At 41.5% G+C, this 25,282-nt stretch overlaps 1 protein-coding gene and 1 long non-coding RNA gene across 2 annotated transcripts; both read left to right on the top strand.

Annotated features, from left to right (window-relative positions):
* Positions 1–1,318: 1,318 nt before the first annotated feature.
* Positions 1,319–24,925, top strand: LOC117508828. Its single transcript, XR_004560209.1, has 3 exons — positions 1,319–1,458; positions 6,586–6,589; positions 24,915–24,925. It is a non-coding gene; the product is annotated as an uncharacterized LOC117508828 (long non-coding RNA).
* On the top strand, positions 6,167–24,020 carry ckmb (creatine kinase, muscle b). Its single transcript, XM_034168667.1, has 10 exons — positions 6,167–6,180; positions 10,847–10,919; positions 11,958–12,070; positions 13,127–13,223; positions 13,427–13,581; positions 19,819–19,951; positions 21,135–21,306; positions 21,560–21,683; positions 21,852–22,041; positions 23,573–24,020. The coding sequence occupies exons 3-10, from the start codon at positions 11,978–11,980 to the stop codon at positions 23,749–23,751; spliced, it is 1,143 nt and encodes a 380-aa protein (XP_034024558.1). The 5' UTR covers positions 6,167–6,180; positions 10,847–10,919; positions 11,958–11,977; the 3' UTR covers positions 23,752–24,020.
* Positions 24,926–25,282: the final 357 nt, after the last annotated feature.

Raw genomic sequence — 25,282 nt, 5'->3', positions numbered from 1 at the left:
TCCCCTCTTTGTATCTCTTCTAATGAGTGGCAACATGGGAGCCTCTAAACAACTCTCAAATGACCTGAAAACAAATATTGTTCAACGTCATGGTTTAGATACAAAAATCTATATCAGAGATTTCAGCTGTCAGTTTCCACTGTGAGGAACATAGTGAGGAAATGGAAGCCTACAGGCGCAGTACTAGTTAAGGCCTGAAGTGGCAGGCCAAGAAAAATCTCAGATAGGCTGAAGCAAAGGATGGTGAGAACAGTCATAGTCATCACACAGACCTGCTTCAAAGACCTACAACATGATCTTGCTGCAGACAGTGTCTCTGTGCATCGTTCAACTATACAGCACACTTTTCACAAAGAGATGCTTTAAGATGTTGTAATGCAGAGGAAGCTTTTTCTGCATACATGCCACAAACAGAATCGCTTGAGGTATGCTAAAGCACATTTGGACAAGCCAGCTTCATTTTAGAATAAGGTGTTGTGGACTAATGCAGGTACAGGGAATCTTGTTAAAGTTGAGGGTCACATGGATTACAGTCAATATCAGCAGATTCTTGAGAACAATGTTCAAGAATCAGTGACAACACTGAAGTTGCGCCAGGGCTGGATCTTTCAACAAGACAACGACCTTAAACACTGCTCAAAATCTACTAAGGCATTCATGCAGAGAGAACAAGTCCGATGTTCTGGATTGGCCATCTTAGTCCCCAGACCTAAATATTATTGAAAATCTGTGGTGTGATTTTAAGCGGGCTGTCCATGCTCGGAAACCAACAAACTTGAGATGTTTTGTAAAGACGAATGGTCCAAAATACCTTCAACCAGAATCCAGACTCTCATTGGAAGCTATAGGAAGCATTTAGAGGCTGTTATTTCTGCAAAATGATGATCTATTAAATATTGATGTATTTTTTTCTGTTGGGGTGCCCGGGGTGCTGATTCCAGTTGGTCCCCGGGGACCGGACCAACCCCAGCTGCCCACTCCTCCTAGTGGTTGGATCCTAACTTGTTGGAACCATCCAAACTGTAATTAGGATGGTTAAATGGAGAGGACAAATTCTGTTGTACAGTGCATCCAGAAAGACAATGCTGCATTTTTTTTATGTTACATCCATATTCCAAAGTGGATGAAATTCTTTTTTTTTTTTCCCCTCAAAAATCTACACAAAATACCCTATAATGACAATGTGAAAAAAGATTTATGAGATTTTTGCAAATGTATTGAAAATTTAATAACTGAGAAACCACATTCAATGTATTTTTTTAATTTATTTGGTTTATATAGCACCAAATCACAGCAAAGCTGCCTCAAGGCACTTCACATAAGTAAGGTCGAACCTTACTAACCCCTAGAGCAAGCACACAGGTGTCAGTGATAAGGAAAAACTCACTCTGATGATATTGAGGAAGAAACGTCAAGCAGACCAGACTCAAAGGGGAGACCCTCTGCTTAGACCATTCTGTCAAAAAGGTTTATAATACAGAACACAGCACAACAACAATTGAGGAGATTCCATGCAGGCATCCAGTCCACCATCGCAGACTTGTTATTTCTCAGGTTGCATTGACAGAGACGTCTGGACACAAATGTAGGACTCATACTCACAGCTCTGAATTTTAAGATGGTTTACTGGTTGGTAATTCAAAATACACAATGTGGCTAGCAGGACTTGGGACAAACAGGTACAGAGCTGGTAGCAAAGGCATAGAGCACAATGATCTGGTGGAGAACTACTGCAACCAGTTAAGCTTATATACACTCTGGTGATGAGCTACAGATTACAAACAGGTGTGTGGAAAACTCCAGAACAGGATGTGGCCCAGACAGTGTGCACCGCCCACCACCAAGCACCGAGAGAGACAGACAAGAGAGATAGGGAAAGACAAAGCCCAAGCAGGAAAAACCCAACAAGAGAAAACACACACAACAAAACCAATCAAAACTAAACCAATTAAACAGATTAAACAGAGCAAACATGATACAAAAAGTCCAGATCATGACATAATTCACCCTAGGGACACAAAGTAGTCTTGTGCCCTGAGAACACAGAGCCTGAGCCAGTATGTAGGGCTTGACTAGGTCAGCTAAATAGGGAAGTCCTATCAATCAATTCAATCAATCAATTTTTTTATATAGCGCCAAATCACAACAAACAGTTGCCCCAAGGCGCTTTATATTGTAAGGCAAGGCCATACAATAATTATGTAAAACCCCAACGGTCAAAACGACCCCCTGTGAGCAAGCACTTGGCTACAGTGGGAAGGAAAAACTCCCTTTTAACAGGAAGAAACCTCCAGCAGAACCAGGCTCAGGGAGGGGCAGTCTTCTGCTGGGACTGGTTGGGGCTGAGGGAGAGAACTAGGAAAAAGACATGCTGTGGAGGGGAGCAGAGATCGATCACTAATGATTAAATGCAGAGTGGTGCATACAGAGCAAAAAGAGAAAGAAACAGTGCATCATGGGAACCCCCCAGCAGTCTACGTCTATAGCAGCATAACTAAGGGATGGTTCAGGGTCACCTGATCCAGCCCTAACTATAAGCTTTAGCAAAAAGGAAAGTTTTAAGCCTAATCTTAAAAGTAGAGAGGGTCCCTAAGATAAGATGGGACCTGATTATTCAAAACCTTATAAGTAAGAAGAAGAATTTTAAATTCTATTCTAGAATTAACAGGAAGCCAATGAAGAGAGGCCAATATGGGTGAGATATGCTCTCTCCTTCTAGTCCCCGTCAGTACTCTAGCTGCAGCATTTTGAATTAACTGAAGGCTTTTTAGGGAACTTTTAGGACAACCTGATAATAATGAATTACAATAGTCCAGCCTAGAGGAAATAAATGCATGAATTAGTTTTTCAGCATCACTCTGAGACAAGACCTTTCTGATTTTAGAGATATTGCGTAAATGCAAAAAAGCAGTCCTACATATTTGTTTAATATGTGCTTTGAATGACATATCCTGATCAAAAATGACTCCAAGATTTCTCACAGTATTACTAGAGGTCAGGGTAATGTCATCCAGAGTAAGGATCTGGTTAGACACCATGTTTCTAAGATTTGTGGGGCCAAGTACAATAACTTCAGTTTTATCTGAGTTTAAAAGCAGGAAATTAGAGGTCATCCATGTCTTTATGTCTGTAAGAATCCTGCAGTTTAGCTAATTGGTGTGTGTCCTCTGGCTTCATGGATAGATAAAGCTGGGTATCATCTGCGTAACAATGAAAATTTAAGCAATACCGTCTAATAATACTGCCTAAGGGAAGCATGTATAAAGTGAATAAAATTGGTCCTAGCACAGAACCTTGTGGAACTCCATAATTAACTTTAGTCTGTGAAGAAGATTCCCCATTTACATGAACAAATTGTAATCTATTAGACAAATATGATTCAAACCACCGCAGCGCAGTGCCTTTAATACCTATGGCATGCTCTAATCTCTGTAATAAAATTTTATGGTCAACAGTATCAAAAGCAGCACTAAGGTCTAACAGAACAAGCACAGAGATGAGTCCACTGTCCGAGGCCATAAGAAGATCATTTGTAACCTTCACTAATGCTGTTTCTGTACTATGATGAATTCTAAAACCTGACTGAAACTCTTCAAATAGACCATTCCTCTGCAGATGATCAGTTACCTGTTTTACAACTACCCTTTCAAGAATTTTTGAGAGAAAAGGAAGGTTGGAGATTGGCCTATAATTAGCTAAGATAGCTGGGTCAAGTGATGGCTTTTTAAGTAATGGTTTAATTACTGCCACCTTAAAAGCCTGTGGTACATAGCCAACTAACAAAGATAGATTGATCATATTTAAGATCGAAGCATTAAATAATGGTAGGGCTTCCTTGAGCAGCCTGGTAGGAATGGGGTCTAATAAACATGTTGATGGTTTGGATGAAGTAACTAATGAAAATAACTCAGACAGAATAATCGGAGAGAAAGAGTCTAACCAAATACCGGCATCACTGAAAGCAGCCAAAGATAATGATATGTCTTTGGGATGGTTATGAGTAATTTTTTCTCTAATAGTTAAAATTTTGTTAGCAAAGAAAGTCATGAAGTCATTACTAGTTAAAGTTAATGGAATACTCAGCTCAATAGAGCTCTGACTCTTTGTCAGCCTGGCTACAGCGCTGAAAAGAAACCTGGGGTTGTTCTTATTTTCTTCAATTAGTGATGAGTAGAAAGATGTCCTAGCTTTACGGAGGGCTTTTTTATAGAGCAATAGACTCTTTTTGCAGGCTAAGTGAAGATCTTCTAAATTAGTGACGCCATTTCCTCTCCAACTTACGGGTTATCTGCTTTAAGCTACGAGTTTGTGAGTTATACCACGGAGTCAGACACTTCTGATTTAAAGCTCTCTTTTTCAGAGGAGCTACAGCATCCAAAGTTGTCTTCAATGAGGATGTAAAACTATTGACGAGATACTCTATCTCCCTTACAGAGTTTAGGTAGCTACTCTGCACTGTGTTGGTATATGGCATTAGAGAACATAAAGAAGGAATCATATCCTTAAACCTAATTACAGCGCTTTCTGAAAGACTTCTAGTGTAATGAAACTTATTCCCCACTGCTGGGTAGTCCATCAGAGTAAATGTAAATGTTATTAAGAAATGATCAGACAGAAGGGAGTTTTCAGGGAATACTGTTAAGTCTTCTATTTCCATACCATAAGTCAGAACAAGATCTAAGATATGATTAAAGTGGTGGGTGGACTCATTTACTTTTTGAGCAAAGCCAATAGAGTCTAATAATAGATTAAATGCAGTGTTGAGGCTGTCATTCTCAGCATCTGTGTGGATGTTAAAATCGCCCACTATAATTATCTTATCTGAGCTAAGCACTAAGTCAGACAAAAGGTCTGAAAATTCACAGAGAAACTCACAGTAACGACCAGGTGGACGATAGATAATAACAAATAAAACTGGTTTTTGGGACTTCCAATTTGGATGGACAAGACTAAGAGACAAGCTTTCAAATGAATTATAGCTCTGTCTGGGTTTTTGATTAATTAATAAGCTGGAATGGAAGATTGCTGCTAATCCTCCGCCCCGGCCCATGCTACGAGCATTCTGACAGTTAGTGTGACTCGGGGGTGTTGACTCATTTAAACTAACATATTCATCCTGCTGTAACCAGGTTTCTGTTAGGCAGAATAAATCAATATGTTGATCAATTATTATATCATTTACCAACAGGGACTTAGAAGAGAGAGACCTAATGTTTAATAGACCACATTTAACTGTTTTAGTCTGTGGTGCAGTTGAAGGTGCTATATTATTTTTTCTTTTTGAATTTTTATGCTTAAATAGATTTTTGCTGGTTATTGGTGGTCTGGGAGCAGGCACCGTCTCTACGGGGATGGGGTAATGAGGGGATGGCAGGGGGAGAGAAGCTGCAGAGAGGTGTGTAAGACTACAACTCTGCTTCCTGGTCCCAACCCTGGATAGTCACGGTTTGGAGGATTTAAGAAAATTGGCCAGATTTCTAGAAATGAGAGCTGCTCCATCCAAAGTGGGATGGATGCCGTCTCTCCTAACAAGACCAGGTTTTCCCCAGAAGCTTTGCCAATTATCTATGAAGCCCACCTCATTTTTTTAGTCCATGAATAATTTTATAGGTTAATAACAGAACCTTAAAATCTGATCTCACAGGGACAGGAAGCCAGTGAAGCGATGCCAAAATGGGTGTAATGTGGTCAAACTTGCTGCTTCTTGTCAAAAGTCTGGCAGCAGTGTTTTAAACCAATTGGAGACCCCTAATGCAGCATAGCAAGGAAAGGTAACCCCAAAACACCGCAATGTGTGTCCTAAGGAGAAAACCAAGGGAGAAAAATGGAGAAAAGCAAGGGGCCTAAGACGGACCCCTGTGGAACCCCAAATTTCATGTCACTAAGGTTAGAGGTAGTGTTATTGTACAAGATGCAGTGAGAACGACTGGTGTGTGTGTGTGTGTTTGTGTGAATGGGAGAATGTGAGGCATAATTGTAAAGTGCTTTGAGTGTCTGATGCAGATGGAAAACTGCTATATAAAATGCAGTTTTCTGGAGAGATCTGAAAATGGGTGTGCACCGACGCTCCTCATCCAACCTGATGGAGCTTGAGAGGTGCTGCAAAGAGGAATGGGCAAAACTGCCCAAAGGATAGGTGCACCAAGCTTGTGGCATCATATTCAAGAAGACTTAAGGGCTGTAATTGCTGCCAAAGGTGCATCAAACAAAGTATGGAGCAAAGGGTGTGAATACTTACGCTCTAAAGGACCTTTCACATCGCACACTTTGGAAGCCACAGAGGCGTCGGTCTAAAAAGCATTATTTTCAATGAGTCGTGTCGCTTTTTAGACACGGCAGAAGCGTTGCATCAAAAACTGAGCTAAAGTGACACTTCTGCCGGGAGCGCACATTGCCGCTTGTCAACAGGCTGCTGCGGTCAAAGTTCAACCCAATCCAACTTTCGCTGCTGTGCGCTGTGACATAGCTTTGTACTGTCCAATAGAAACGAGGCGTTAGGCCAAAACATGGAAGACTGCTGTGCAGAAACCACAATCTGTACAGATCAGTAGCAGAAATGTGTCACAGGACTGCTCCTTTATACAGAACAGTTTTTTGAAGAAAATCCTTGCAAATGTTCTTTTAACTCAAAATTAATTTCTGATTACTGTAAAAAAAAGTTTAGAACACTTGTAATTAAAATAGTAAAAAAAAAAAAAGATTCTAGAAACCTTTCTTCAGCTGTAAGGGTTAGGGTTAGCACATAAGCGTTGTCATGTGCTGCATCTTGCACCTGGCGCCGGTGCAGCACACTGTTCCTGCTCGAAAGACACCGGTGCATGCATCAACTCTCGCACTGGGTTTCGCCTGTCCATCGGCGCGATGTTTTGTGGTGTGCTAATTTCGCCGGTAATCGACCAGGCGTCGACCAAACTTCGCACTATGTGTAAAGGGGCCCTTAAGTTAAAATAACTTAAATAAATCTATGCAAATTGTTACATAACTTTTTCATGTTGAGACAGCAGTTCATTTTATAGAGTGTGTACAGGGCTGTGTTTACATTCTATAGCAATGACTGTGTCAGCTCCCAGCCAAACCACTCACTCACTCACTCACTCACTCATCTTCAACCGCTTAGTCCAATCAAGGGTTGCGGGGAGCTGGAGCCTATTCCAGCAGTCATAGAGCATGAGGTGGGATACACCCAGGACAGGGCGCCAGTCTGTCACAGGGCCACAAACAGACAAACAAACACATCCACAACCACTTGCATACTTATGGACAATTTAAAGATTCCAACCCACCTAACCCGCATGTCTTTGGATGTGGGAGGAAACCGGAGCACCCAGAGGAAACCCACGCAAACATGGGGAGAACATGCAAACTCCACACAGAAAGGTCACAGGCAGAAAATTACCCATGACCTTCTCACTGTGAGGCAACAGTGGTAACCACTAAGCCACCGTGCTGCCCCCTAGCCAAACCAGTATGCTGTTAAATTTTCAGACAACACTGTCATACTTAGTCTGCTAAAAAGTAATGCCAGTTTAATTAGTCACAAATCTGGAGTGGACAGGTTTGTGAACTGGTGTGACACCCACCAACTGCCGATTAATATGAATAAAACAGTGGAGATGCTGGTGGATCACAGGTCTATTGGGGACTGTAGTGTGGTAGCCATACATGGACGTAACATTGAGCAGGTGGATTTATACAAATATCTGGGGCTTCACATTGATAATAACTAATATCATATTCCTGTAAATGATGAGGCCAATATGATTGGATAAAACACTAAAGAATAAATAGCAATACACCCTTGTGATATTTTTGGCCAACTGGTAATATTTTTCATACCACCCGAGTAAGTGAATGTTGCCTTGGTAATCTGCCAATCCATACATATCTTGTGACGTCACAGCACGTGCGATCCTAGATAATGTCAATGTGTAATTTAATACAGTGGTCCCTCGCTATATGGCCTCGCAGTTTCGCGGATTGTTTTTAGTACAATTTTGCATGCTTCTTCTTTTTTTTAACAGTGCATTGTGTTCTGTGTCCTTATCAGGCGGGCTGGTCGCGGCACCAGTTGGTATCACCACGATTGCTCTCACTGCCTCCAATGCGCTTACTGAGTCTGCGGGCTCAGTAAGCGCCGCAGCAGGCCACTCACACCGCCCCCCTGTCTGCTATGCCGAGCTGCATCCAACTTCAGCAACAGATCCAGAGACTACGCTCGCTGTTTTGATGTGCAGCGCCTGCTGCATGGTCTCTGTAACCACAGCCGCAGAGCTCCGTGGCTATGACTTGGATTCTTTGCGGGTCCTGCATCTGTACCCCTGGAGACAGTGAGCAAAGGGAGAGCACGTGCATTGTGTTCTGCGTGCATTTATCATTTATAGGTATATGATAAAATCAGTGAACAACTTGATAACTGATAATATATAAAGCTGGCACACGCAAGTGTCAATCAATCAATCAATCAATCAATTTTTTTATATAGCACCAAATCACAACAAACAGTTGCCCCAAGGCGCTTTATATTGTAAGGCAAGGCCATACAATAATTATGTAAAACCCCAACGGTCAAAACGACCCCCTGTGAGCAAGCACTTGGCTACAGTGGGAAGGAAGTGTCAGTGGTTTGTGCCTGAATCCACCAGTGCATGCACTTTCTTCGTCCACTCCGATTGTTTGGTGAATGCAGGAATATTATGCTGATTTTCTACAGAGCAACTATTGAGTCTGTGTTATGATTCGGTATTACCAGCTGGTTTGGTAATTTAATGGTTAAATCAAAAACTCAAATACTAAATCTGACAAAAATAGCTGGAAAAACCATTGGTATGGTGGAACCTGTAACTCCCCAAGGTTTGTTTGAACAAGTAATCCTCAGCCTTGCAGACAGTATTTTATTGAATATGTCTCATGTACTGCACTCTGAATATATTTTATTTAACTTGGGAAGGAGGTACAGAGTTCCTCTTTGTAAATTTAATTGATACTAACACTGTTTATCCCACTGTCAGTGAAGCTCATAAATGAGCAGCTGGTTCAGGGTGGACAGAAAAGATGATATAAGGTCACATGATGCTGAATTTGCACTGAGATGCTGGTATTAAATTCTGTTGACTATGTATTTGTATTTATTATGTAGCTGTCTTTATGCATGGGTGGAATGTATCAAATGTGCTGGATGTGTTGTTTGTGCAGCAGACCCCTCTGTCCAAGACAAATTTCTTCCTAGGGAGACTAATAAAGACACTTTGACTTTGACTTCTTAGTTTTTTGTTTTTTTACTAAATTTACAAAAGTGTCAAAAAAAAACTTTTTTCATGTTGTCATTATGGGGTGTTGTGTGTAGAATTTTGAGGGAAAATATGAATTTAATACATTTTGGAATAAGGCTGTAACATAAAATGTGGAAAAGTGAAGCGCTGTGAATATTTTCAGGATACACCATATGTACAATGAAGATAAAGGAGCTTCTTTAAGCGCTGCAATTGGGATGCAACTGAAACGTACTGCTGTGGAGTGAGTGGAAATGAAAGAGCTGACATGAGTGGTTGGTACACGTATCACACACGCCAGATATCCAGCTTCACACACTGTGACACATCTCCTCCTCCCAGTCAGCTTAATGATTGTGGAATGTTGCTCCACTTCTTCTCGATGTCTGTGCTGTTGCTGGATATTAGCAGGAATTTGGACCAGTTGTCATACATATTGATCCAAAGCATTCCAAATATAATCGATAGATGACACGTCTGGTGAATATGCTGGACATGCAAGAGCTGGGATGGTTTCAACTTCCAGGAATTGTGCACATGACACGAGAGTGAGCCTGCATCTCCTATCACAGTACCTCTTATATAATTCTGCACTGAAGCCGACTGGCGGCAGTAATGATCACATAACATCAAGCGGCTACTTCGGCAGCTGAGGTCTGCTCCCATTTACATCTGGTTGGACTGGGACAATGCAGTGCAAGTGTCTTGTCCAAGGACACAGACAGCATGAGTGGGATTCAAACCCAGGTCTGCCTATTGGCAGGCCGGCTCATGATCCACTCAGCTACCTGCTCAACCCTGAGCTCATAGAGTTTTAAAAAGGAACACTTTGCACATTCTGTCATGTTTAGTTCCCACGTTACAGGGTGATAGTAGACCTCATCAATCAAAGAGTCCAATGCACCATGATCTTCTTCCACCGTTATTTTGGAGACTATATATTAGCTCCACCAATTTGTACCTTTGACCTTTGTACAAACTGAATTTGAACTTTGTTACCATTTTTGCTGTTTTGCCCCATAACTTCAGTCACAGACCCTCCAAACTAAGTTTGGAGTGTAATGAAACGTCCGGCAGGTCACAGGGTTCACATGTTCTGAGAAGTTGCTGGTTCAAGTCTTCGAACGGTCTATATGTCTCAGTGTCACTGTATTTTCTCCTGCTTCCTTTGGTAGGTCTTGCACGGAGCAGGGACTTCAGGACTTTTTACTCTGGGCCAGTGTTAACTAAGCCTTTGCTTTGGCGAGGCTCTTGATGACAGAGTCTTTGTCAGGGCAAATCATCAGCTGATCAGGCCACATGTCAGGTGTTACCTGGGTCGAGCACAGGCCCGTGTTAGAGAGCGTTGCTGCGGCCCGCTGCAGCGCTCTGTCCTCAGACTGTGCTGGGGTTGGGACGGGGACTTTTGCTCTGCAGCTGTTGTCTTTCGTGTCAACTGCTGTGCATTCTTGCCTTTTAGAAACATCCCCCATCACTGACGAGCCCCTCCAACCAATCGCATGCAGAGACCCCGAGGCCGGGCAGCCAATGGGGACAAAGGTCTGGATATAAAAGCTAAAGTCCTTCACCTGACAGAGCTGGGCATCCCCTACATTTGGTGGACAGGATTTGATCCCAGGACCTGTTACGTCTTTCCTTTCTCCGAAGCAGGTAAACATAAAAATCACAAAGCTGCTTTAGTCACAGTCGGCTGATGAATCTGTGCCGTTATTGTTCTGTATGAGCAAAAAAAAATTCAGACAAAAATGGGACTTTTATACATTTTTTAAATATTATGATCCCAAAGAGTCTCGGAGGCCTCGGTTTCCTGGCTGTGGAGCCACTCAAGTCTCCCATGATGAAATTTCAAACTGCATGTAGTTTTCTGAAAGTGTGCAGCTGCAGCAGAGTCGCGGCAGTGTCACGGTGAGACGATCAGCTGTTGCTGACACCAGCAGCGCCCGCATGAACCGAATAGTTTAGGAGTGCTTAATTTAGTGGTGCAACGTCTGATCTTTGAGTGTCATTGGTCAGCAGCACTGCGAGTGTTTGACGTCCATCCGTCTGCTGTAAACCGATCTGCTGGCTCACAGCTGTGGAGGTATTCTGGACTTGACGTCAGATTCTGCCGCGCTGCCGTTTCCAGGTTGTACAGTCAAGTTTTACTCATTTATTCAGATACTAAAAGGTTCTTCTAAAGTCTCCTTGAAAGCTTCTTTGGATCAAAGAGAACATTTCAACTTTGAGGAGTTTGAAGTTACTTTTTGGTATATTTTCTGCCATATGATTCTGCCATGATTGATGCATTCAGGTGCTGTGGTGAAGAACCGTTGTTGTTTTTTGTGATGAATAATCGATGGACCTCCAGAAGGTTCCTGGTGTCAAAGAGAAATTTAGTGATCTAGTTATATGGGTCTTATACCATTAAATATACTCCTGTTATATAAAATGGAATCAAATATCAAAAGGGTCAGTACGTCCCGTTCTGGGGGGGGTAAGGGTGCCAAAAGCCAAACTATTAATAACCTCCAGAGTGAGGGGCGAGTGACAGATGGTGAGAGGCAGAGATGCCAACAGAGATGGAAAAAGAGAAGGAGGCAACATTTGGGACACCACAGCACGATCATAAATCGTGCTGTGGTGTCCCAAAAAAGTCAGAGTGCCCCTGAATGCTGCACACCACCATTTTAACACCTCCTGTCCCCCTAGACATAGTAAAAAGTGCAGCCATGACGAAGAACTGCCACAACGACTACAAAATGAAGTTCTCCACAGATGAGGAGTACCCCGATTTGTCCAAGCACAACAACCACATGGCAAAGGTACCAAACCCACACCAACGGCTGCACGCCAACAAACCAATAAAAGCCTCCACATCAAGTGCACACAACACGTGGCCGGTCCCGAAGTATAACTCAGATGAAGCAAAGTAAAAAGGATCCTGATGTTATTGTAGGTTGTGGAGCAGTTTCCCGCTGGGTTTCATAAAATACTCTGATCCTGATCACAATCTGTTGTGTCGTACATAAAAGGCAAAAGGTGGCATCACATGACTATGTGAGACTAACCTAACTCGAGCATGACGATAAATCAGCAAACTGATGAGCCAGTACGAGCTACTTACAGATAATTCATGATCAGTGTTTATAACGGCTGATCAATGCCAATTAAAAAGACATGAGGGCAAAGATCAGTGATGGCGCCAATGTTGTTGTTGCATAGTTTGTCCACCAAAGGGTACTCTACAGCTCCCCATCTGCCAATAATGGAACACAGTAGTCGGCTGACAGAAGAACACAGAGCAGTATAGAAATCATCTGTGTTTATGGTAATTTGTTAGTCGTCGTTTAATGTCATCCCTCTTTAGAAAAACACAGAATTTTACATAGCCGTAGCATCCTGGGACGTAGAATCTCTCTGGATATATGTGTGGGTTATCAACGTAGTACTGCTGAACGGAGGTCCACTGGTATGGATTCTGTTTGGATCAGACTTTGTCATCACTACATGGAGCTTTTACACACAGCTCCATCACACAGGTTTGACAGCATTTTTTTAACACACAGCACTCTTATTGATCAAAACTAATATATTTTCAAATATAGTTCAAATTCTGTTCATGTCAGTAAAACAAGTTTAATTTCAAACTGCATTATGTCACATTATCTTGATGAAGAGTACTTAAAAAAACTGCATAAAACAAATTTTAGGGAAAATCTTTGTGCTAAGTGTCTCTGGCGAAACAACAACAACAAAAACTATCAGTTGCTACATCAGCATGTTGGATTTTAAAATCATCAAATATCAAAATCGATATCAGTCTTAAAAGTCATGTACCTATAGGCTCTAAACCTAAACAGTAACTGTCTCTGCTGTAGGCACTCACCAAGGAAATCTATGACAAGTTGAGGGGAAAGTCCACACCCAGTGGCTTCACCTTGGATGATGTCATCCAGACTGGTGTTGACAACCCCGGTAAGAAGCAAAATATCATCAGTATACAGAGAAAGAAACCAGTAAAGTTTCTGAAGAATCTGTTTTTTGGTTGACTGTTAAACTGCAGTAATTATTATTGTTTGCTTTGGAAAAAAACAGTAACTCATGGAATCCTTCCAGAAATACAATGTTTAAAGTTTACTAGCTACAAAAATTACACCCCCTCCAACCATGTCCAAAAGGTCACCCTTTCATTATGACCGTGGGATGTGTTGCTGGTGATGAGGAGTGCTACGAAGTCTTCAAAGATCTGCTGGACCCCGTCATCTCCGACCGCCACGGTGGATACAAACCCACTGACATGCACCGTACTGACCTGAACTTCGAGAACCTGAAGGTAAGATGTGAAATCACACGAAGGCATTTGCAACAATCCTCGGCGCTTGACCAGCATTTGGGAAGGCAAAATCCTTCACTACTTCCAGCAGATACCAGCTGTTACTAACGTTAACCACTAGCTGTGGCTAGGGTTGCCACCTGCCCCTTAAAATACAGAATTGTCCTTTATTTGACAATTAATTGTTATGTCCCATATTGAATCAATATGGATGTAAACTGTTCTGTATTTTCATAAATGTCCCACACACACTCATCAAAATGAAACACAGGACGGAAGTTACTTGTTAAGGAGTTTTTTTAAAAGGTTTTTTTGTTTTAAGAGTTTTTAAAGAAGTCCCTCAGTGTCTGTCTGCTCTGGGTGAGTTTCTCAACATGAGCTGAAGGACGCCAGCACTTTGTCCCACCACCAACAAGAAGAAAAAAATAATAATATGCTAAATGGCACTGTTAACAACATGTTATGGAGGCCGGGCGATGACATCATCCTTTCAGTTTTCCACAGTAAGACAATTCTGGCATTTTCAGATTTATGTGATTACATAATTATTCCACTCAAAAAAGAAAATAAACATTCATCAACAGAACTGATTGTTGTAAACAATCAGTTCTGTGGTGAGTGTAATGTGATATTCAATGACATCAAGTTCAACAATGTCATCATAATAATAATAAATTTCATTTATAATGCACCTTTCATTAATAAAAATCTCAACGTGCTACAGGAAAAAAATAATAAAACCAAGGATAAATAGAATAAAAACAGAAAATCTTAAGATAAAAACAGTCAGCAGAATAGAATAAAACCAAAATAAAATAATAAAATAGAATAAAAAAGACTAATACGCAACAGATTCAAATTATTGAGACCTGTGATAGGCCTGTCTGAACAGGTATGTCTTGAGGCTTTTTAAAAGCTTCCACAGTTTGTGGAGCCCTCTGGTGGTCAGGGAGGGAGTTCCATATATGGGGGGCAGTTGAACAGAAGGCCTCGTCTCCCATGGTGTGAAGTTTGGTGTGAGGGGTACAGAGGAGATTAGTGTTGTATGAACGGAGGGAACAGGGGGATGTGTGGGGAGTGAGGAGATCTTTGAGGTATGTGGGGGCATTGCCATGGATGCAGTGGTGGGTGATGAGAGCAATCTTAAAATGGATTCTGTAGGTGGTGGAGAGCCAGTGAAGGTTATGGAGTATAGGTGTAATGTGCTCCTGCATACTCTCATCAGAATTCTTGCTGCACTGTTTTGAATGTATTGAAGCCTTTGAAGGTTTTTTCCAGAGATCCCAAAGAGCAGGGAGTTACAGTAGTCAAGCCTAGAGGAGACAAAGGCATGGATGAGTTTTTCCAGCATCAGTGATGATGACGTACTGTAGTGAGTGTCCACCATAGCACCTGCAGAAAAAAAAATCTCTGGAGCTGCCAGTGAGTGAGATATAGAGGCTTGTTTTTAGACTGAGCATCTTGAATATTTTATGAAGTGAAACAGTCTTCAACATATCTTGTTTTGAGTCATATCTCAGATGAAACGAGCTTTTTTTGTCATGTCATGAGGTTTTAAGCTGCTGGGTTATTCATAAAAAATGAATAATCTTGTTTCAAGAAGTAGAATTCACTTGAACTGACACAACAGGCCCACCACTTTAATCATATCTTAGATCTTGTTCTGACTTATGGTATGGAAATAGAAGACTTAACAGTATTCCCTGAAAACTCCCTTCTGTCTGATCATTTCTTAATAACATTTACATTTACTCTGATGGACTACCCAGCAGTGGGGAATAAGTTTCATTACACTAGAAGTCTTTCAGAAAGCGCTGTAACTAGGTTTAAGGATATGATTCCTTCTTTATGTTCTCTAATGCCATATACCAACACAGTGCAGAGTAGCTACCTAAACTCTGTAAGGGAGATAGAGTATCTCGTCAATAGTTTTACATCCTCATTGAAGACAACTTTGGATGCTGTAGCTCCTCTGAAAAAGAGAGCTTTAAATCAGAAGTGTCTGACTCCGTGGTATAACTCACAAACTCGTAGCTTAAAGCAGATAACCCGTAAGTTGGAGAGGAAATGGCGTCTCACTAATTTAGAAGATCTTCACTTAGCCTGGAAAAAGAGTCTGTTGCTCTATAAAAAAGCCCTCCGTAAAGCTTTCTACTCATCACTAATTGAAGAAAATAAGAACAACCCCAGGTTTCTTTTCAGCACTGTAGCCAGGCTGACAAAGAGTCAGAGCTCTATTGAGCTGAGTATTCCATTAACTTTAACTAGTAATGACTTCATGACTTTCTTTGCTAACAAAATTTTAACTATTAGAGAAAAAATTACTCATAACCATCCCAAAGACGTATCGTTATCTTTGGCTGCTTTCAGTGATGCCGGTATTTGGTTAGACTCTTTCTCTCCGATTGTTCTGTCTGAGTTATTTTCATTAGTTACTTCATCCAAACCATCAACATGTTTATTAGACCCCACTCCTACCAGGCTGCTCAAGGAAGCCCTACCATTATTTAATGCTTCGATCTTAAATATGATCAATCTATCTTTGTTAGTTGGCTATGTACCACAGGCTTTTAAGGTGGCAGTAATTAAACCATTACTTAAAAAGCCATCACTTGACCCAGCTATCTTAGCTAATTATAGGCCAATCTCCAACCTTCCTTTTCTCTCAAAAATTCTTGAAAGGGTAGTTGTAAAACAGCTAACTGATCATCTGCAGAGGAATGGTCTATTTGAAGAGTTTCAGTCAGGTTTTAGAATTCATCATAGTACAGAAACAGCATTAGTGAAGGTTACAAATGATCTTCTTATGGCCTCGGACAGTGGACTCATCTCTGTGCTTGTTCTGTTAGACCTCAGTGCTGCTTTTGATACTGTTGACCATAAAATTTTATTACAGAGATTAGAGCATGCCATAGGTATTAAAGGCACTGCGCTGCGGTGGTTTGAATCATATTTGTCTAATAGATTACAATTTGTTCATGTAAATGGGGAATCTTCTTCACAGACTAAAGTTAATTATGGAGTTCCACAAGGTTCTGTGCTAGGACCAATTTTATTCACTTTATACATGCTTCCCTTAGGCAGTATTATTAGACGGTATTGCTTAAATTTTCATTGTTACGCAGATGATACCCAGCTTTATCTATCCATGAAGCCAGAGGACACACACCAATTAGCTAAACTGCAGGATTGTCTTACAGACATAAAGACATGGATGACCTCTAATTTCCTGCTTTTAAACTCAGATAAAACTGAAGTTATTGTACTTGGCCCCACAAATCTTAGAAACATGGTGTCTAACCAGATCCTTACTCTGGATGGCATTACCCTGACCTCTAGTAATACTGTGAGAAATCTTGGAGTCATTTTTGATCAGGATATGTCATTCAATGCGCATATTAAACAAATATGTAGGACTGCTTTTTTGCATTTACGCAATATCTCTAAAATCAGAAAGGTCTTGTCTCAGAGTGATGCTGAAAAACTAATTCATGCATTTATTTCCTCTAGGCTGGACTATTGTAATTCATTATTATCAGGTTGTCCTAAAAGTTCCCTAAAAAGCCTTCAGTTAATTCAAAATGCTGCAGCTAGAGTACTGACGGGGACTAGAAGGAGAGAGCATATCTCACCCATATTGGCCTCTCTTCATTGGCTTCCTGTTAATTCTAGAATAGAATTTAAAATTCTTCTTCTTCCCACTGTAGCCAAGTGCTTGCTCACAGGGGGTCGTTTTGACCGTTGGGGTTTTACATAATTATTGTATGGCCTTGCCTTACAATATAAAGAGCCTTGGGGCAACTGTTTGTTGTGATTTGGCGTTATATAAAAAAATTGATTGATTGATTGATTGATTGATTGATTGATTGATTGATTTGTTCAGAAGCACAGGTCAACATGTCCAACTCACAACAGGACAGTGTAGCTGCTGTCTTACATCACCATCAAACCGTGTGATATGCAATATGTGAAAAAGACAGAGGAAAGAAGCTGGAATTATTTTCCCTTCTCTGTTCTGTTGGACTCTGGATACACTGCACCAAATGATTCCAAAAGTAAGAAGAAAAATATAAATACTGTCATCAATGACAGTGTTCCATCAATACTGTGAGCCAAACTCATTTAATGTCGTCCACTTTGGACTTTTTGTTGTTGAAATAAGTGGTTGTTAGTCAGCAGCAGAAGTCTGCTCTGTGTGAGTCTGATCCTGTCACAAATCAGAAGATAAGCAGTGAGGGCCTAGATAGTACTTGAATGGAAGAGAGTTTAACTCGATATACTGACAAGTACAGCAGCAAGAACACCAGGTCTGCATCTGTTTTGCACGCTTCTTTATTGTTCAGCTCTGCTATTCCAAGAAAGCCCAGCCTAGGTTCACCCATTTGTGACCCCTCACTTGGTTCACACATTCTTTTTCCTCTTCCTCACTTCCTCAAACAGTGTTTTTTTTCCTTGCTATCTCTTCCATGATGATGTTCATGTAAGAAACAGACATAGCTGCTAGCTCACCAGTGCCTCGATGGATGATAAAAGTCGATGATAAGTGCGGAGGTGAAAGATAAACAACAGGTGTCTGAAGCCTGCGCTCTATTTCAGGCCTCAGCTGTGGCCATATTGTTGCTACGTCATCACCAGAATGGGACCTGCTGATTCAAACCCAAATCAAGTGTAAACACAGCGGAGGTCGAGCTGTTTTTGGATGACTTTTTTCTAGGTTTTTTTTTTTTTTGTAAGTCCAGTCTGAAGGTTTTTCTGAAGAAGCTGTGGAGGACACAGCCTTATGGTTTTGAGCCTTATTTAGACCACAATGAGGGAGAAGAAACCTTGGAGGAAAACCTTCAGTCTGACAACAGTGACCTTATTTATTGGCAGAGTTGAGATATGATCACAGAATGGTGATCATAAAATCATAAAATAAATAATGCAGGTGATTTTGGAATGCAGCAGATGCAGCAGATGATAAACTTTTCCCCCCCAGTCCTGTGGTCATAATTGACTGATAAATTAAAAAAAAAAAAGTCTGTTTTACTGTCTTTGACATCAGAAAAATGTGATGAAGAAATGTGGATTTTTATTTAGGTTTTTTTCTTAGAAAAAGGTACATACATTTCAAATCTGAAAAATGACACGAGAGACTGAAAATATCAGTTATTTTTAAAATCAATATTGTTTTCTTTTTTAATACAGTTGGTGTACTGTACATTAATAGCATAACACATTATTATTAAATCTTAAAACCTTTCACAGAAGGAGTAAATAATATAGTCCTACCTGTCGGTTTCAGTGAGTTCATCTTTAAACTTATCCACCTTTACAAAATGACATCTGAAAATAATTTAATTCCTTCTGTCTTGGCTGAAGAAAAGTCCATTTGTCACATGGGAGTTTGGTGCCAGGTTACAGTGCCGGCTGTTATTGCGGTCGATCCATCCATCCATCTATCATCTGCAATCTGTTATTGCGGATGATGGATCGACGCTTTGTGCTACAAGTAAAAGACTTCCAGAGTTCATCTGCCCATAACGTCTCATATAACAAAATTATGCCATGATCCACAAAACAATAAAACAAAAAAATCTGAAAATACTCAGTTTTGCCTCTGTGTTGAGTGGAGAAGCTGTGGACACTGTGCAAGTACGCGCTCGTCAATAAAAGTGTTTCCACCTGCCAGTCAAAAAGGATTCTGCCGGCGGGAATGAACCATTCTCAGACCAAAAACACGGTGCAGCTCCGACCCAAACCACTTGGTGGAAACAGGGCTGTCAGTAGCCTGTAAAAATCCATAAATTGATCCATAGATTAATGGGGATATGAAGACAATGGTTCTTGTTCTGACGTCACTTCCTCCTTCTTCTCCAAAATGTGACTGGGCCAGATGTTCCTGGTTTTTAGTGCACATGGTTCAAAATCTGAATATTTATCACTTCAGTAAATGCGCACTAGGAAAGGATAAATTTCAAACTGTTATTTAATTTTAGTCTCAAATCTTCAATAAAACATGGCATAACGTGTTACCTACACTTTAAAGCAGCTCATGTTTCTCGCGAGACTCTCATTCAAAGGACACCAGGTTGTTATCCCAAACGTTTCAAGGCTGGTTTTCTGCTATGAGATGCTTGGAAGCCCCCATTCTCCCCAAAACAAGTCATTTATCAACTACAGTTAGTCCCAAACTGTACAAATGTTGTGTAGTTTTTCTTTAACAAATGCAATAAGGTTTGTGTCTTTTTCAATTAGGGTGGTGATGACTTGGACCCCAACTATGTGTTGTCCAGCCGTGTCCGTACTGGCCGCAGCATCAAGGGATTCACCCTGCCCCCCCACAACAGCCGTGGAGAGCGTAGAGGCATCGAGAAACTGTCCATTGAAGGTGAACATCAGACGTCTCAAAAGAGAATCTTTTGATTCTCGGTGTCTAACCAGATCCTTACTCTGGATGACATTACCCTGACCTCTAGTAATACTGTGAGAAATCTTGGAGTTGGATTTTTGATCAGGATATGTCATTCAATGCGCATATTAAACAAATATGTAGGACTGCTTTTTTGCATTTGCGCAATATCTCTAAAATTAGAAAGGTCTTGTCTCTGAAAAACTAATTCATGCATTTATTTCCTCTAGGCTGGACTATTGTAATTCATTATTATCAGGTTGTCCTAAAATGTCCCTGAAAAGCCTTCAGTTAATTCAAAATGCTGCAGCTAGAGTACTGACGGGGACTAGAAGGAGAGAGCATATCTCACCCATATTGGCCTCTCTTCATTGGCTTCCTGTTAATTCTAGAATAGAATTTAAAATTCTTCTTCTTACTTATAAGGTTTTGAATAATCAGGTCCCATCTTATCTTAGGGACCTCATAGTACCATATCACCCCAATAGAGCGCTTCGCTCTCAGACTGCAGGAATGGGAGGCAGAGCCTTCAGCTTTCAGGCTCCTCTCCTGTGGAACCAGCTCCCAATTCAGATCAGGGAGACAGACACCCTCTCTACTTTTAAGATTAGGCTTAAAACTTTCCTTTTTGCTAAAGCTTATAGTTAGGGCTGGATCAGGTGACCCTGAACCATCCCTTAGTTATGCTGCTATAGACTTAGACTGCTGGGGGGTTCCCATGATGCACTGAGTGTTTCTTTCTCTTTTTGCTCTGTATGCACCACTCTGCATTTAATCATTAGTGATCGATCTCTGCTCCCCTCCACAGCATGTCTTTTTCCTGGTTCTCTACCTCAGCCCCAACCAGTCCCAGCAGAAGACTGCCGCTCCCTGAGCCTGGTTCTGCTGGAGGTTTCTTCCTGTTAAAAGGGAGTTTTTCCTTCCCACTGTCGCCAAGTGCTTGCTCACAGGGGGTCGTTTTGACCGTTGGGGTTTTTACGTAATTATTGTATGGCTTTGCCTTACAATATAAAGCGCCTTGGGGCAACTGTTTGTTGTGATTTGGCGCTATATAAATAAAATTGATTGATTGATTGATTTGATTCCGCATACTACATGTACTTGTACATTATTTCACGGGGACCAAAGGTAACTCTTTGCTTCCTGTCATCCTACCCTGCAGCCCTTTCCAGCTTGGATGGTGAGTTCAAGGGCACATACTATCCCTTGGAAGGCATGACCGATGCCGAGCAGGAGAAGCTGATTGCTGACCACTTCTTGTTTGACAAGCCTGTTTCCCCCCTGCTGACCTGTGCTGGTATGGCCCGCGACTGGCCGGACGGCAGGGGCATCTGGTGAGAAAGATTAAAGTTCAAAATCAGGCTCACCTTTGTCCACATGTGGACAAAAGTGAACCTGAGCTTGCGGATGGGCGGTGAAGGTGACACAAAACCTGCTGTGAGCTTTGAATCCAACCAACAACAGGTTTTGATGAAACAAAACTCTTTGATGAAGCTTGATTGAAGCTGAGTCATCTCACTGCATTCCAACTTAAGAGGCTTTAGCTTTGCATTCTAAGTGAGGCTGAGCTGGACTCTCATTCTGAAGGCACAACGACAACAAGACCTTCCTGGTCTGGGTGAACGAGGAGGACCATCTCCGTGTCATCTCCATGCAGAAGGGAGGCAACATGAAAGAGGTCTTCAGGCGCTTCTGCGTTGGCCTGCAGAAGGTAAGGAACCAAAAGTTCATGCTTGATATGGACCTCAGAGGACAAAATGTAGATAAGAGTAAAACAATATTTTCAAGTCCAGCAAGGCTGTAAACAAAGTACAAACTGTTGGAAATTTATCAACTGTCCTGCTGGACTCAGAAACATTGTTTATTGTTTGTAACACAGATTGAGGAGATCTTCAGGAAACACAACCACGGCTTCATGTGGAACCAGCATCTGGGCTACATCCTGACCTGCCCCTCCAACCTGGGAACCGGCCTGCGTGGTGGTGTGCACGTCAAGCTGCCCAAGCTCAGCACGCATGCCAAGTTTGAAGAGATCCTGACCAGGCTGCGTCTCCAGAAGCGTGGCACAGGTACTGAATGAGTGGGTAGGGCTGTTCAGAAGACCCCCCCCCCCCAAAAAAAAATGATGTTTGTAGTTGACCTTTTCCAACTGGGTGGACAGGAAGAAACAAAGAGAACAATTTGCCACTTAATCATTATCAGTTGTTCCAGTGAGGAATCCACTTGGCATTGATTCCATCAGTGATGATGTCGTAAATCCTACTTGACTGATTTAATTTGGTTACTTTAGAAAATACTCAAATAAATAGTAAACCTGTAATAAAACTTGTTGAAATGAGGCACGACACATCTAAGTACCTGTGTTGTTCTATTCTAAACCTAATGTCATGATGTCATGTCTAATGTCATGTCTGAAGCCTGTGTTGGATCAAGGAAATACGGCCAGTTAATATGAATTTTGGATGTCCGTTTGTTCATTTTTGTCCTACAAATGTCTTTTTCCCATCTGCAAAATGCTTTCCTTGTCAGCTGATGTCCACAGAGTCTGTCAAAAAGTTTGTGCGTGCTTAAAATTCTGAGCAATCAGGCAGAGCGCTTTCCCGCTGCCTGCACGCTTGTTTACCGTTTTGGCCTCTACTTATTATTTGAAATTTGTGAAAGGAAATGTTACATCTGAAGGACTGTGAAAATAAGATTTTTTTAAAAAAGTGAAGGGAAAAGTGCGGCTAGAGTCTCTTTATACACAAAGTTACGGCACCATTTTGGTGCAAATTGTGTGGAACCACTGAACGGCCACATTGTGCACACTGCACTAATCTACATGTATGTTACGCAACACTGCACAGACACGGGCCAGGTCAGGAACAGCGGTCAGTGTTATTGTGTTTGAGATGTAGGTCTGTGACCTTGAGTTCCGTTATGTTCCAGAACGCGTATAAAGGGAAATTAGTTAATCTGAAATAAAATCTAATGACCAACGTGCTCTTATATACAATTAAAAACAGACACACACCCAATTTCTAAATGATTTGTATTACTGAGAGAAACACAACTCTCTACTCTTTCTAACAGTCACAAAAAGAAACGATGCATCCACGTTTGCAATCAAATGAATTTCTGCACACATAGTTCAATTTGGCAAATACTGTACACATCCCCCCAACCAACCGACTGAAAAAAATGTACTTACTACCAAGTATTGCCATGTCTGCAACTGCTTTTATTCCAATGCAGTGTAATTCTTGTCCACAAAGAAGCAAGGAATCAAAACCTGATGCAAAAAAAAATGGTTTAATCCCTCAAAAAGCAGTTGATAGGGTGAAATCGGTGAGGCAGGGTCCCAGAAACCCTCCTGACCCTCATCTGCTCAAATGTTGCTTTATATTCTTTGGGAGAAACTCACCTCCTTCTAAAACTCTGCCGCTTTGTTTCTGTTATATTTCCATAAGTGGCCAGTCAAAAAAAAATTTAAAAAATACTACATCTCCAGTAAACTGTTTGAACCCATTTCAGCGTTTGCTGCAGTAATATGTTCCACCTACTGTCGGTGGATCCACAGAGTCTCTCTGACTTCTCTGCGGTATTTTCCTTTCGCTCTAGGCGGCGTGGACACAGCCTCCGTGGGCGGCATCTTTGACATCTCCAACGCTGACCGTCTGGGTTCCTCTGAGGTGGAACAGGTCCAGTTGGTGGTTGATGGCGTCAAGCTGATGATTGAGATGGAGAAGAAGCTTGAGAAGGGAGAGTCCATCGACAGCATGATCCCCGCCCAGAAGTAAAGCGGACAGACAACCAATGACTGTGTTTTTTTATATTAAAAAAAACATGAACGGGTAACCTTGTTGTAAAACCACATGCTGGTTTCTGCCAACTTACGACTTTGTGCTTCCTCACATTTTTCTTTTCTTTCTGTTTCTTTGGTTCCTTTCTTATTGTATTTGACTACACTCACCTCTCCATCTGTAACATCCTGGGATCAATCCACATTCGTCGTCTCTTCACCAATGGTGGCTTTTTTTTTCTTTTTTTTTTGGTTGTAAATTATAAATGGACAATAAAACAATGCCCCATGTAACCAACATGTTCCTTCACAACTTCTTCATGAGAAATGTCTTTTTATTTACAGCACAGAATTAATTGGTTTTAGAACCAATAAGAGCAACAGCACATTGCCTGTGGGGATCCACGGGCTATAGATTGGGTCGTGTTTATAAAAAAGGTAGCTGACATTTTTCGAGGGTGGTAATAAGTTATGCAAAGTTTCCATAATCAGTTGGAATGCTGTGAGTCCAGAATGTTTTTACAACCTTAGACCTCAACATACACAGTATTATTATTATTATTATTATTATTATTATTACAATTAATATTTTTTATGTTTTATTAGATTAGATTAGTGATTAGATTAGATAAAACTTTAGTGATGCCTTGGAGACTCCCTCAGGAAAACTGAGGCTCCAGCAGCATTGCACACAATATCAAAAGTGAAAGTGTTACGATTAGCCCGGATGGAGTTGGACCCAGAATGCATGGAACAGAGAAAGTGGATGAGCCAAAGGATTTATTACAAAAAATATGAACAAAGCCAAATTAGGAAATTGCAAAGTGGTTTGAGGAATGGAGACACGGCCCGCACTTCGGTGGAATCAGGGAGCCATAATCCGCTAGTCCAGATCCTAGAGCAAGGTGAAGTGCAAATTGATCCGTGATAGGGGCCAAGTGGTCATCCATGGAGTCGACAGAGTCTGGAAGAAGATGACAGATGGGGAAGTGACGAGCAGATGGCATGTCAGCACAGAAGCAAGCGATTAAGCACTAACAGCAGTCAAATTAGCTAAAGAAAACTGCAGGAAAAATAGCTGCACACAAATCACTGAGTGTGGAAGCTCGGAAAATAACTGCGTAGGAATGCATTAACTCTGAATATATTTAGAGAGGCCAGGTTACCAGGTTGAGGACACTGAGGTTCTGGCGCAGGTGGATGTGTTGAACCGGGTTAAATACTGTGCACCTTGATGAGTGACAGGTGTGACAGTCCCCAATCAGCTCCGTGTCCAATCACCTAGGGAGAGAGAGAGAGAGAAAAAGCAGAAACCAGGTAAGACCCAAGGCAACACACCACAGTACACCCCCCCATGGGAGCCCCAAGGTGACCTATCTGTTCAATTAGGGTGATCCTGGTAGAAATTCCGGATGAGGATAGGGTCCAGGATGAAGCTCCACCGCACCCAGGAACATTCTTTGGGCCCATAGCCCTCCCAGTCCACCAGGTACTGAAAACCCCGACCCCGGCAATAAACGTCCAACATC

This window comes from Thalassophryne amazonica, chromosome 4 (genome assembly GCF_902500255.1).
Source record: "Thalassophryne amazonica chromosome 4, fThaAma1.1, whole genome shotgun sequence".
Taxonomy (NCBI): Eukaryota; Metazoa; Chordata; class Actinopteri; order Batrachoidiformes; family Batrachoididae; genus Thalassophryne; species Thalassophryne amazonica.
The sequence above is the reverse complement of the archived record's forward strand: the minus strand, read 5'-3'. Positions and strand labels throughout refer to the sequence as shown.

Coding starts and splice junctions, on each gene's coding strand:
- ckmb (XM_034168667.1), top strand. CDS start 11,978: ATGACGAAGAACTGCCACAACGACTACAAAATGAAGTTCTCCACAGAT. Junction 21,307..21,559: donor CCGGACGGCAGGGGCATCTG/GTGAGAAAGATT, acceptor CTCATTCTGAAG/GCACAACGACAACAAGACCT. Junction 21,684..21,851: donor TCTGCGTTGGCCTGCAGAAG/GTAAGGAACCAA, acceptor TTTGTAACACAG/ATTGAGGAGATCTTCAGGAA.